Below are 15,473 nucleotides of genomic sequence, written 5' to 3'. Positions count from 1 at the left end.
GGTATTTTTCAATTGATTACACATAAACACATAGTGTGATAACACAATACATACAGACAAAATAAAAAAAAATAATGAACTAATCAATCCGAACTTTAAATCGTTCATCGTTCACGGTAGTGCATACTGTATAGTGTATAGTAGTTTATGATGTGAACAATATGAACGAAATTAACGATGGACGACTTGTTCATTTAAACGTGAACTAGTTTATATTGTTCACTAAAATGAATAGTTCAATTGAACTAAATCGTTCGTGAACGACACATCTTTACCGCGCAGAGTCGTTCAGAAACGTGCGGTGGTAATGTTTTCATGATGTTACCATAGGCGCAACCAGGGAAGGATAGGGGGACTTAGCAACTCCGGACCAAGATTTAGTCCCCCATAAATATTCCATGTTATACATGGCATACCGCATACAGCATACTTAACTCAAAATATTGTCACATACAAAAAAAGACACATTGCAGTAAATCCCACTTGGTGCAGAATCTAAAACATATAAATATATTAATGTGGTATATAGTAGCGCGAAACTGTTTGTTTGGTTCACGCGCGGAAATCCGTAGACGCCTTACGGTTTTACGAACAGTCATGTTGAAAAAATATTCGATTGGCGTTGTTGTCCAATCGATTAAGCCCAACGTGTTTTCAGATGTGTTTTTGCTACGGTGACGTTACAGTATCGATCGGATGATTTTTCAAAGTCTCACGACGACCACGCGATGCGACTTTTAAGTTTACCGCGTGTCCCGAGCGTTCAAGCGAAACCGAAAAGTTTGTATGCACGAGCGCGAATCTTTTCGCTATTTCCATTGTTTTAAATAACATTATACTTACAGGTTCAAATCGTATTGAAACGTCCGAACAGCTGTCCACCGAATTAACCTCGAAAATAAAACAAACATTTACACATCACGTGTACCGTACACACGCATATTGAAAACTATAGTGTTTTACGTGCACAACCGGCGGAAGCTGATCGCACCGTAGCACCGGTCAGATCGCAAAGCCATACGAGTGCTTTTAACGGTCGAAAACACTTGTTTGAGCATTACCACACGTTTCCTTTTGCCATCGCTGTTAACACGAGCTGTGCATTTCCCAAGATAATGTTAATGGCCTCGTGTTTTAAATATTCCTATATCATTCGTTCGCAATTGTGGGTGTCCGCAGCGAACTAATAGCATTCGTATTAAACACGCGAGGACATTATAAGTACCAACGACTGACGTGTATCGACCTCGATTATGCGCGACCATATGTGGATGGAAATAGAACATTGCACTTCAGTTACCGCAATGACAGACAGAAAAAAACCGATTTATGCAAAATGATCTACCGGAAAGTACTCTTTCGGAGTTCCATCGGACTAGATAAAAATCCATATTATTATTTTTTAAATTGTAATAATCCAAACGAATAACCATTTTAATTCATCACAATTCTACCTACCTACTTACTAATACGTACAAGCTTATAAAATACTGTGTATACCTATACTTTATAGATAATGTCTAGTACATTTACATGCATTATTTTAGTAAGACAAAAATATGTAACATATTTTTTACTAGATTTCGTATGTTCATAAGATTAAGTTAATTGTTAATTGCAATGTATACAGACCCGTCGCTAGGGTACAAGCAAGCCATTGCTTTAGGGTGACATAACATTTTAAAGAAATTGAGGCGGCAAATTGTAATATAAAATTTCCAAAAAAGACAGCAACTTAAATCAACACATTTATAAAAAAAAAAAAAAATAAAAAATCGCAATATTATGCATGTACGCTTCATCTACGCTTTAGGGAGGAAAATATTTTACGACGGATCTAAATGCATGTGGGTACAATATTCAGTGTTTTGTGTGCTTCTTGATGGCATTCTATACATATACAATTATAATTTTTATATTACTTACGTTATATGAACATACACTTATGTGTTTGTCATATTCTAAATGGCATAGTGTTTAAACTAACCGAAGCTAGTTCCGAAATTCTTGAATAAAAGAACGAGTTAATTTTTTTAGTAAGCAGTTAAATAATTTATGATTCAATATTATATTTTCATATTTTTTTTCTCTCTCTAGTGTTTTGGTTTAATAGTATTTGTTTTATTTCTTGCCATCAGTGTTTGAATAGATAATACAAAAATTATCTAGATAAAGATGAAAGATAATATATCCAAATGCTTCTAGATAAAAATAATAGATAAAAAAATTAAAATATCTAGATAAAGATAAAAAATAATTTCATTTTTATTTAGATAAAAAAAAAGATATTTTCAAAAAAATTTATTATTTGGTCAATATTTCATAATTGTAATAATATCTATGAAAGCTTAATTATAATCATTATTATCAATAGGTAACTAGGTGTTTAATGTTTCTTGCAATAATTTGCCCTCCCCCCCCGCAAAAAAAAAAAAATCCTACTATGTGAAAATATGTTGGGTTATATTTATATTTAAATTTGTTTTTGAAATACACGAACATTTCAAAAGATATTCAAATACGTATATTGAATATTGCTTTTAAAATAGTTTATTTATTATTATTATTATTATTTTTTTGTTAAGATCCTCATATCATCAGATAATACACATTTAATAGATATAAATAAATAAAATAATAAGCTGAAGAATACAATAAAACGTATCTTAGACATTCAGTTAAATAAATGCTGTTATAATATTAACAATAAAATACACAATTGAATACAAAATAGAAAGAAATAATATATTCAGTGAAGTACAGATTATACGTTTTATAATTTTGAATTAAGGTTTATGTAATACGAAATTTTAAAGTGTTTAAAATACTTTCTTGTAGAAGCGTGACTTAAATCTTAATACCACTTAAGTCATTATTTATTTCCTCGATAAATCAGTCTTTAGTATTTGTAAAATATTCATACATTTCATGTTTATGACTAAAATATTGCATATAATATTTATAAAATATAATAAATATTATACAAGTATATAAAATAATATAAAATTAATAGTTTTATTCGTTCGAATTTTAACACTTGATAAAATTACTTACAAAAAGTTAGTACATTTAGCATAAGATTTTTTTTCATTAAACAAAAATAATAAATACACAAAATATTATTAAAGAACGATTTATAAAATAGAGATTTTCAAATTGGGAATCACGTTCCCCTTCGAGGTCGCTAATACATAAAATAACTAGTAATATGTTTTTGTAAATATCATCATCATAATAATTGTTTAGAATTAAGATCGATAAAAGTTTACGATGGCAAATGAAAACGTTATGTTAATTATATTAATAATATTCATTTATCATTATTTTTATTATTATCATAGTAAAAGTGTCGCTAAAAACTTGGTGTATTATATGGGGTCACGGCCTCAAAAATATTGAGAATTGCTGTTTCAAAACATTTATTTTTAGTTGAAATAAAACTTTTTGCACATATTTATGTGCAAAAATATTATAAATATTTATATTTATATTAACAGTAAATGTAAATGTATTTACTAATAATCAAATAATTTATATGTAATATATTAATTAAAATTCATTTTTTACTAATTTTTGGTCTAAATGTCGGAAAATATGTGTTTACCGAAAATAAAACTTTTCTATTTCACACTTTAAACACAAAATAATTTATTTTCTTAAAGCTACATACATATATATATATATATATATATATATATATATAAAATCTACAATATTAAAACACTTTAAGCCTTTTTTACACTTTATTTGCATAATGAATTCGTCTAGTTTTTATGTGCCTATAGAGAAACAATCAATTATTTGATAAAAATAAAGTCTTAGTAATAACATGTAATACAAATAACGAGAATAGAAAACATTGAAAGTTGACAAGTTGATTTCACTTTTAATATTACTTTTAATCGGTTACATGGTATATTAATCACGGCCCGAACAAATGCAGTGAAGTCCAACGATGCGTGATATTATGCAGTGAGTCGTGGGTAAAACTGATTAGGTTGACAATTATAGTAAAATAATAATAGACAAATAATATATGTTTAAGTTATACATACTTACTATACCTGTTTCACATTAAGATACAACGCCCATTTTATTTAGCGTGGATAAGCTTTCATATTTATGTCGACGATCAAATATAGCCTATTAATTATATTTTAATTAAACTTTCATACCGTAAACGCTAAACATCATGTATCGAGAACAATGTATACGTAACCGATCTTGAATCCGAATAGATTTTAATTATTATTTATTATTAATCAGATACGGTTAAATAGATAAGGGTAATGTGAAAATATTTTTTAAAGGAGCCATATTGAAAAAAAAAAAAAAATTGATAAGCTTGTTTTTCATTAAATGAATAAATTATAAATTGTGTATGTATGCATTATTCTATGATCAAGTTTGACGAAATCATAATTAGTCTGCAAATAAGTCGAGCATAAGATCAATTTATATTTTTGATCCTCAATTATTACAATAGTAGTTTTTAAATCATAAGCAACAAAAAAGTATTGTAATCATAAGCATAACGATCTCGAATTGCATTGCTACTAACGCCTTAAATGGAATGAAACGGAGGAGTAAGTTTTAGTTTAGAGTTAATTTAGAAACTTATGGTCGTGATCTGGAAAATGCGTAGGGACGCTTTTATTTTGAAAATATTCTTAGTACATGGTTTGACTGATTTAAATTATACATTTAAATACTGAAAAAAAATATAGATTGAATATAAAGAATAAATGTTAAATTAATTTGAACATTAATAAAACCATATCCTTTAATATAAAATGTTTGATTGTTATTCAATTATATTTTATGTATTTTATTTGAAGTTTTATTTATAAAACTCACGAATCCTGTAAAACTCATTTACCTATATTGGTTGTTTACTAGCTTTTCAAAGGTTTCAGCAATCAACGGTAATGGTTACACATAGATAACTAAAATAAACAATAATTCAATTTAGAAGGATATTTTGATTTAATTAAATAGTTATAACAGTTTTCGAGCACTAAAGATCCCAAAAAAAATCTATAACACCTATATAATATACATAATTTGTTACTTACATACTCTTATGTATTATAAATCGAGTACCAGCGAATTATAAAAAACAACACTATTTAATATTGACGTTAATTTAAAATTATTTATCATTACGAAACCATTAAAGATTACCCGACTATACAGTGAGGTGGATGACGGCCGGTGGATCTAAAAAATGTTAAATACGGATCGATTTCTTAAAATTGCAATATCACTAGCTGAATTACTCGACTTTTTCCGAGTGAAAAATATTTGTGTAACAGCATACACCTCCCTACGTATTTACTCGTCGAAATCCCATTAGGGACTCGTTATAATGTCCGAGACATAACGTCCTCGTTCTCGTCCCCATCTCCAAATCCGTTTATAATATCTTACTAATTTCCACGTTTATATATATATATATATATATATCAATTGTAATAAAAATGTTCTGCCAAACACTAATTTTTTCTGTAACCAATGACAATCCTATACAAATAAAAATTTTTCGAAATTTCCGTTAGGCAAAAAACCCCAATGCTAACGTATATTTAAAATCAAATAATTTAATAAAAAGATAGCTTATGTGTATATCTCCTGGGGTTGCCGCTTAATATAATCACAGTTAATGTTATCAATCCTTTATTTTTATCAAATAGAGGCAATAAAGCTGGAGGTATATTTATATGTGTAAATTATGTCAGGTTTTTTAATCAATACGTCGCATAATGTTATCAGTTTGAGGTATTTTGAGGAAATTCCATCAATGATCTTTTAACGAAAAAAAAAAAAGTCATCAATAAAAAAATATTTTTCAAGTTAGTTGTAGTAAATATGTATACATATATTACATATGTATTTACATTTTACATTTTATTTTTTTTTTTTAAACAATTTTAAATTTTGTGTATCTATAAAATTTAAATATTAATAATAAATTATAAATGATATATTACATAATATTTTTTAATAATTATGTATGTATTAAATTGAATGCAACATAATATTATTATTTTTTGATTTATCATATGTTTTATTATATTTTTAATTTTCGTTTTGTGTTATCAATCAGATTATGTTATCAGTTATTTGCCGTATCAAAGTGATTACATTTAGTAGCGACCACTGTATTTTGAAATTTGAGTGATAGCTATTCCATTGAGTTTCACTCGAATCTTACCTTATATTTGCAAAGTTATTATGTAAGATATTGAAAAAATAAAAAGCTAAAAACCATCGAATTGATGGAGAATTGTCTACACAACAAAGCAAAAAGTCAATAAAATTGGTCACGTAGTATTTGAGATTAGCCATTTCAAAGAAAGTAGTTTCACGTTTATATAGTTAGACTGTACATATTATATTGTATTATGATTAATTGACTGAAAAGAAATGTTAGTAACGACGCGTGAAAATTAAAATAAAAAAACAAAACAGAATCCACGTGGAGCTTGTCAAAACGTACCTATACTATGATATTGAACTGGTCTATGTTTTTATTATTATTTTTTTTTTTAAACGCGTGTTTAATCAAAACCTTATTGAACGCGACCGTGACGGTTCAATTACTATGGTTATAAGATTATTTGTTAAATCCTCTCTTCGGTGATTATTCGGAAGCGCGTTGATGAAGATCTACGTACATATGTATCACGACATTTTTGCGTGGTACGAAATCTGGATAAAAATTACCGTCGGAAATATTATCGCTGGGACGCAAAAACACATCACGGTTAAACCAATACGTTAGTCCCTTATAATCGGAACCGAAATCAATTCGCATAAGCTCTCGCACGTGGTAGTCGTGCCAGATCGTGCACCGTAATCGCATTTTGCATCGTAAGCCGATGCACCCGTAAAAATATAGCATTGCAATTAACATCCACTGATCGACACACAACCGCAGTAGCACATGATAACTACTGATAATATTTCCATTATTAGGGAATATCGTAACTGTTAGACAAAGCCCTAACTAGGGTGAAGCGAGCGAGGCACTTGCACAAAAAATGGCTCGTTACGGTTCTGCAGTTCGATCGTATAATTTATAACCGTGTACGGCCCCATATAAGCAAAACTACGATTATTCGCGATGTAATATCGACACGATGCCAGAGGTGCCGAAACCGAAAAATTCAGACAGGGCATACTTATAAGGTTACGAGAAACCGCACCAATCCACGGCTGGACTAAGAACGTCATTATGATTGTCAGACACGGAAAATATAAATGAACAAATAAGACACGTAATTCAAACCATAAGACTGATGATAAACACAATCGTGTTTGTTTACAATTCACTGAAAGAAAAGGCTTGCCGACCCACGAAAATCACACGAGGCAGGGTAAGGTTCGGCAACGTTTTCGTAGGAAAGATCAATATTTTTTGTTCCTTTTGAAAACGTCACTCGGTGTGCGGAAATAAATGACTTTTTTTTCTTTCTCTAGAGCCGTACGTGCGATCGAAATCGCCGGCGGCCCAGCCCTGAGGTACGTGTACGTACAACGGGTCTCGCGAATAAGGTTCGGACGGCGTTCGGAACGTTCGAATGTTCGGCGCACCGACGCACAAGCGTAGCCGAGCGTACCGGCCGTGCGGGCAGACGAAACGCGGTGAAAGGACGACCGGCCCCGGTGTCGTTACCGCCACCACGGTACTGGCCACGCTGACCCGACAACAACGACGTCGACCGGGTTGCCGAAGACCGACGGTGCATCCCAACGTTCCTCCTGCGCGTCAGTGCCAGTGCAGCGCGTGTCGCGTTATCGTGCCCGCAATCGAAACCCGTTGCCTGCGAGTGCGACCTACCGCCGACCGACCGTCCGACCGATCGAACCGACCGTGTGCGATCGCGTTTTCGCCGGAGCTCGCGCAACACCTTTGCCCGACCGGCGAAACCGTCCGCGCCATGAGGATCTTGCCGTTCGTTTTCCTCCTGCTCATGGGTGAGTTTTCGAATCGAACAACGGGGAGCTGTGGCGGGAGGGGGTGTTGGAAAAACTCGTGAGGTAACGTAAGGAAACGTTTTGAACAGAATAACGAAGGTGGACATTGGATTCGTACGAAAACACCGAAAAAATTAACACACATATTCCGGTTTGATGTTAACGACCCGATTCGTAAAAGCAATGTAACTGTAAATTATTTTAATGACAATAGTAGCACCGATAATAGTCTTCACGCAGTAAACCGTCAGGTCTTACGAAACTGGGTGCACGGTCGAATCCGAGGAGATGGCGGTTTTTATTCGTATTTTCGATCGGTAAAATGTCATGGAAATACGTCGGGACGTTATATCGACGTCTAATATTAAGGACGAATAAATCGAGTCACCACGAGTCGTCCGTTGGTCTGGAACAGTATCTATTGTGAAATTTCAATCTATACCTTGTACTTCGTAACGCATAATTAAAATTATATTTATATCATCTATCGCGTAGCAATGCGGTAAAAACACGTTTTTTCAAAAATAAAATATACTTAATCGAACTTCTATTGTATCCATTATACATCAACAAAACAATTTTCCATAGTAGTTATTTACCAGGTAAAGTATTTAAGTGTACTCATACTAATAATTGCCGTTTATATTATTTCATAGGGATCTGTATTGTTAGAAAATTTTGAATATAAAATATTTTGTTATGTAAATCACTAATAAAATACTGTTATGTAGAATTAGGTCTACATTAATCATTTACCTGTTTCGGCTTGTATTTTAATGATGAACAATTAGCATATTATTATTATAACAGCATAGCATAATAACTAAAACGGTATAATAATAAACGGTACACAATGAAATGTGTGAAATACTAAAATCTTAATTGTTTGTTATATTTTCAAAACTGACTTAGAAAATAATCAGTGAATAAAATTATAATTGTAACGTTGAAAAATTTATTATTCTTCATAATAATAGATACATTTCATAAAGATAAAATCTAAAATATTATTTTTAATATGCAAATATTATGTATAGTATAATATGTTAATCATGAATTAATATTTTTAATTGCAAATATTTAATTTTTTATTCCATAAATACATAAAAACAGTTTTAGAATTCTACGCAGTAAAATTTGATTTGATTGGCATTTTATTTATTATTGTAAAACCTATACTGCAGTTGATGTTTATAGTTTGCTCTGTGCAAATTGACAATAGTCAGTTGATAGAAATAATAAAATATTAATAGATACTAGATACTAATGAATTAATATTTTTAGTAAATTAAGATACATTATTGCCAAATCTATTTTTGATTACAATTAAATCAACCAAGGATCTTAAAAGTGAATAAGTTGATTTATAATTTATTGTATAAAATGTAAAAAAAAAAAAAAAATACAGTTAAATAATCATTTTGTGATGATTTATCCTTTTAGAAAAAGAAATATGAATAAGTATGAGAAAGGTAAAGGAAAAGAAAAAGAAAAATAAAAATATGTACCATCATTTTATCGTTAAAATGTTCAGTTTTTATCAGTGTTGTCTTATGCATTATAAAGTCTCCATAAAAAGAAAAAAAATATATATATATATACAATTATTTTCAATTTTGGGTTAATTTATGGATACTTACATGTCATTCCCACTTAGAAAAAAATAAGAAAGTTAGTATCGATTAACTTTTTGAAAAGTTATTTGTTCATTTTAACAAAAATGAAGTTTTAGGGAGTACTTAAATCGATTAATTTAATTATACATCAAATTTAGAAAATTTGCTTGTGATTATATGTATAAAATTGTAAAGAATACTTTTTATAATTTTTAGTTGTATAAATATCTGTATACTAGAGACAAGACGGTATGTGTTTATTATTCGAAAGTAGGTAAACGAATAAATATAAACATAAACAATTTCTTTATAATTTTTTTTACAAAATGGTTGCAAAAGTATAATTTACGGTTATTTTATTTCATTTACGAATTGTTTAATGTAATTGCGTGAGTATATGTGCATATATACTTTGACGGATTTTTATTTTGTTTAATTTTTTTTCCCAATAGTTAAATTCTACAAATCATGTACAAAACAACCGTTGCGTGCGTGTTTAACTTACTTCTATATAAAATTAAGATTGAAGTCATCATATAAGATCCGCAGCTTTGTGTCTATTGCGTTTATTCCAAATTATAATCAAATAATGTTATAAGTAAATTTATAATTGTCTTTTTTTTACTTTTGTTTGTGCATCTTTCCAATTCATACTTGGTAATAGTGCTACCTACGGCGTCTGAAACAATCGGTCCGGGAAACGTTGAAATCACTACCGTTTGATGTCACCGGTATAATCATAATAGAACTCATCGCTAATGATTACCATACAGTAATGCATAGTTTTTAATGTGCTACCTCAAGAGAATAGCTGAAATCAAACCTTATTGTTGTTACTTTTACTCACTCCGAATCGATTTACCGTCGTAAAATATTCAATACGAAGTGTGAACAATAATTATTAGAAAACGTCGTTTTACAAAGGAGTAACGTAATAGTCTCAACCACGGGTACCCGACCGGGAATCGATCGATATAAACTAGTGCACTCTGATAGCAGGCACATTAGGATGTTGGATATGTTCAGAGTCGGTGAGAGGGTGGGGCAGGGAGGGACCCGTACGTCTGAGAGGTCCCATCGTCTTAGCCTTTTATACAATATTTTTATTGAACTAAGATATGTACAAGTAGTATGAATATCTAAGTCAAACAAGTGCAAGTAAAGGGGGCCCCGGAGCCCTCAAATTTTTCTCCGGCCCTGGATATGTTAATAATTTCAGATTATACAGTTTCCGTATTTATTTACGGCTGGAACCCGATTGACCACGGTTGCGATCAAACAATAGGAACGCGAAAAAATCCCAAAAAACAACACAATTGAGCATTCAAATAGGTGCGACGTTGCCACTTAGTACTGAAGAATATTATTAATATTAAAAAATTGAATATAATTAAAAATTTGAATATAAAAATTTAAAAATTTAAATCTATTATTGATTTTTTCTCGAGCAAATTTTCTAACCCTGCACTTGAAATTTGCCAACTCTTTGTCTTTCTCGAATAAAATCATTTGTATTTCATTATTTTCCATCATAAAATTGTAAAATTTGCAAAATGCATATTAATTTGAAAGAAACACAAGCACGAGACAACAATAGAACAGACTGACTATGACCAAGTTTTTTTTTAATATCATAGATACTTACAATAACAGTTAATCATAATTTAGTGCAACCATTGTTGATAAAATTCTAGTTTCCTATCTATCCCAGCTATTTACAACTTCCGTGGGTACCTATCAATCAAAACCAAAATATTTTTTAACTAATATGTCAGTTACCTACTAGTTATCAACGCAACATACGTCCTAGTGAAAATCTGATAATGTTGTACACAATATTTGTTTTTTTTTTTTTATCCTGCTCAATCGGTCATCAAAATAAACTAAAGGTAAAATAAACCCGTGCTCAATCGGGTATCACCGTTATTTACGTATTTATATGGGTATAAGGTGAGACGAAAAACCGGTTTTGTTTTCAACCATTTCTATGTGTGTTACTCTGTGCGGATTTTACTCAAAAGAAACTTGAATAACAGCAATAATAATGATATAAATCTAATAATCAACAATTGAACTGAAAAAAATCTAAATAGAATTATTTGAAAATAGTATATATACATATATATATATATATATATATATACACAAACGTACACACGTGAGAAGTAATAAAACTAGTTGATGGTCATGTCTGAATCACGTGCTCCCTGTGCACAACGTGATCATAATCGAGTTCAAAGATTTTACAACTGTTATAAATGTTTAATATTTTTGACGATTTCCAATTGTGAAAGTGTCACCGGAGGTACTACCGATTTGACGAAGACGCTCGCGTATGTACATTACACGCGCTAGACAAGGAAACAAAATTTCGATTTCGAACTGACATTTTTTTCTATGAAATAATTATACTGTATGTCCATTAGTTTAATAATAGCGAATCGATAAATAAGTTATATGCAGGTATTTTTTTATTTATTTATCCATTACGACAAAAATAAAATAGAAATTTGTATTTCAGAACATTTTTAACAGCAGAATCGTATAAAATGTGCTTTTGGATAAATTTGCCAGTCGGAGGTAAAAATGGAAACACGTTAAATCGAATTTTAAAAATAAATTGAATTGTACACGATTTGAACGGCAACGTATTTTTTCGTCTCAACGATTTTCTTTAGCCTCGGTCCATCTTGCAGTCGGTAAAAAGAGAAAAAATATAGTTAGCGTATTTTTATTTCTTTATTTCGGAAATTCAATACACCGCACCCGCTAAGAATCTAAAACCACTGGCCTGGATATACTCGTACTATCTTTGTGTCACTTTACGCTATAATAATTCTCGAGCCCAGTAATTTGTTTAAAGTTTAAACATTGAAATTGGTGAATAAATAACAAAAGACCTTGTTAATTGATTTTGCATTTCGGTTGTCATTACAGTATGTCGTCCGGGTGACTTCACTTATATTTATGGTTATTTTTAGTTTATGTATTCGGGACGTGCTAGTTAACTCATTTTCCGACACTAAATTTCCATTGATTGTGTTTGTTTATAAATTTGAATGTAATTTTATTTAACGTATTTGATTCTCGCGAAATGTTCTGTAACAATAACGATGCCCAGGAGGATGTATTTACTTAATTACTGTACAGTATCTGCCATTGAGTTGGTATTTGCTTTAATTCAATTGGTCGAGACAGACCACAGACGAATGTCATATAGTATTGTATTGCATGAACCTAAAAGGTCTCCTGAAAAATATTAATATCTGGACATAACTTTGAAACTACACAAAGTATTGATTAAACGTATAAGTGTGTAATAAATCAAAATTACACTTATATAACAAATAGTTTAATATGTCCAAAAATAATATAGCTACAGTATAATTAAGTCTTAATAGAATTATTATATATAGAGTTATTATTAATCATAAAACAACTTAAACATATAGAAAAAAACCAATCTAAGTTTAGGATAAACAAATGAAAAATAAATTTAATGTTATAGTAAAAATGGTATGTTGTGCAATTTATTACTTTTCTTCAATTATTTTTTTGTTGTTGTTAATTCTTATATAATCATACCAACAAACGTATTCATGTACCACAGGTCAGGTTTAATATTTAATGTAATCAGTGCTAATATAATGTATCTAACTATCACAACGACACTCAAACAATTAAAGTCACATTTATTCATTTAATAATGAGATGTGCACTATTTTCACTAAATAACGCCCCATTATACTTGTATGTTGGAATTTTAATTATATCTATGAGCAAAATTGAGCAACATTTAATGATGAAAATTCAACATGAATCTATTTTGAGTTAAGATAAAACTGCGAGCGTATTTATAAAATATATTTATAACTATTTACGAGGAAAATAACTTAAATCAGTTTAAAATAGTACTTAATTTTTTATCGCTTACCTCAGCTAATAAAAATTTGTGTTTTTAGGCAATAGGTACCTGTTTTTTTTTTTTTTTTTTTTTATAACCAAATTTTTTCGTTTTCGAGCGTAATAAAATAAAATAAATATTGATTACATTTTAATTAAATTTTTTAACCAGATAACTGTAAAATATTTAATTTCTGCAAAAGTTATTAAGTTTATCCATAAGTTATCCACTGCACACTTTTTGTAGATAATATTTGTAGTAATTTATTTTACTCAACCCTAATCATTCTAATGACTGAGACGATTATTATTACTTGCAATGTGACACTTCTCATACGCCTACAGAGACCGAAAAACTATTTTTCACTCGATCATAAGACATCTGATGTGATATGCACTTGTCTATGGCACACGTTTTTACACCAGTAAAATGTATGAATACCTAGTTTACTTTGAGTGCTCGTGTCGTGCACGATTCACTCCATAATTCATCAATGTTGAAATGTACTTATCCTAAGAAATATATTTCGAACACTTTCCTTGATGTCAAGTATATTTTTAAATATTTTTATTCTCATTTGTGACGTAGTTCAATACGAGTACAAGTTTAGCGTATGCTCACGAATCAACAATTAAACTTTAACTTTGTTTAATTTTTCTCTCTCGTTAAACAAACACTATAACTTAACGTTAGGTGTTTACACCAAAAATATTTATATACAATTTAATATTTCGATAATTTCTGTGTTTACTGAGAAAAATGTTCCATTATATATATATACAAAATTTTACGAAATAAAATAATAAAATTCATCACAATATACATTTGTGTGGAATGCTTTAGGTTAATTATTAGTATTCTTATTATTTGTAGTGAATTTCTTGTGTTTTGTAATATAAATTCAATTATTTATAAATAGTATTTATAAATTATTGAAATTCTTATTAGCTTTCGTAGAATATGGATGTGTGCAGTGAATTTTCAGCATTAACTCCGCAATTTATTAATCATTTTGACATTTGGAAATAATATTTAAATAACATTTTCATTGCCAAAAATGAAATAAAAAGGTTAGAATTATTACAATTTATTAGGTGTATTTATTTTAATATAACTTTACCCGTCAAGAATATTATTTCATTTTGTTATTATTTACATAGATTATTTGTATTGCTTGTATAATTTTCAGTATTTTTCATTTTTTTTTTTTTTTTTGTAGTTATTGAACATTTTTTTTACCTCAATATCCATATATTATATTTTATATTTTTTATTATATTTTTATTAGTATATTAATCTACGAGTACATTATACTTTATAATAAATATAAATCATTAATTTTACCAAATTATTATTTATTTTTAAACAATATCTATAACTCATCAACCTTCTATAAAAATCTTATCCAAGAACTTTTAATATCCATAATTTAAAAAACGAACTAACTTTATTACCCATAGATAATAAATTAAGTTATTTTGATAGTGCAAATTACATAATTTGAAATTTGAATGCTTTTTAGAGCATTATTTATTTTATTTTTCTATTTTTTTTATTATTTATTCACTTCTTTAAGTAACTAATAATATTTTTTAATAAGACTTTGTAAACATAAAATAAAAAAATTGAAAGTAAACAATTTTTTCTTTAAATTATATAAACTATATAATTAAAACATCAATAATTATTGTTTTTGTAATACATTTCATATTTTATACTCAATGCATAATATCCGACAAAAACTTGTTAAAATAATTATTAAGTTAAAACAAAATAAATCAGTAAATTTCATTTAATATAATAATGAGATAAGTTGATAACAAAATGTTTCGAATTATAATAATTGGATGAAATAAATGAAACGATTGGAATGAGTATGAATTTATTTGATAATAATTGAAAAAATTACATTTTACATCACTATTATTAATATTATATTATAAAAATCGATGAAAAAAAATTTGTTTTTGTGC

The 15,473-nt window shown here is 29.1% G+C and overlaps 1 protein-coding gene across 1 annotated transcript in view; it reads left to right on the top strand.

The window, feature by feature from the left end:
- The first annotated feature begins 7,736 nt into the window (after nt 1-7,736).
- Nucleotides 7,737-15,473, top strand: part of LOC112679324 — a 79,755-nt gene continuing 72,018 nt past the window's right edge. Inside the window, exon 1 of the mRNA XM_025549084.1 lies at nt 7,737-7,980. Within this exon, the coding sequence (XP_025404869.1) occupies nt 7,944-7,980 (37 nt within the window). The 5' untranslated portion in view covers nt 7,737-7,943. The remainder of the gene's footprint in view (nt 7,981-15,473) is intronic.

This window comes from Sipha flava, unplaced genomic scaffold, assembly GCF_003268045.1.
Source record: "Sipha flava isolate LNK unplaced genomic scaffold, YSA_version1 134_pilon_pilon, whole genome shotgun sequence".
In the NCBI taxonomy this organism is placed as follows: domain Eukaryota; kingdom Metazoa; phylum Arthropoda; class Insecta; order Hemiptera; family Aphididae; genus Sipha; species Sipha flava.
This window is presented reverse-complemented; position numbering and strand designations above follow the sequence as displayed.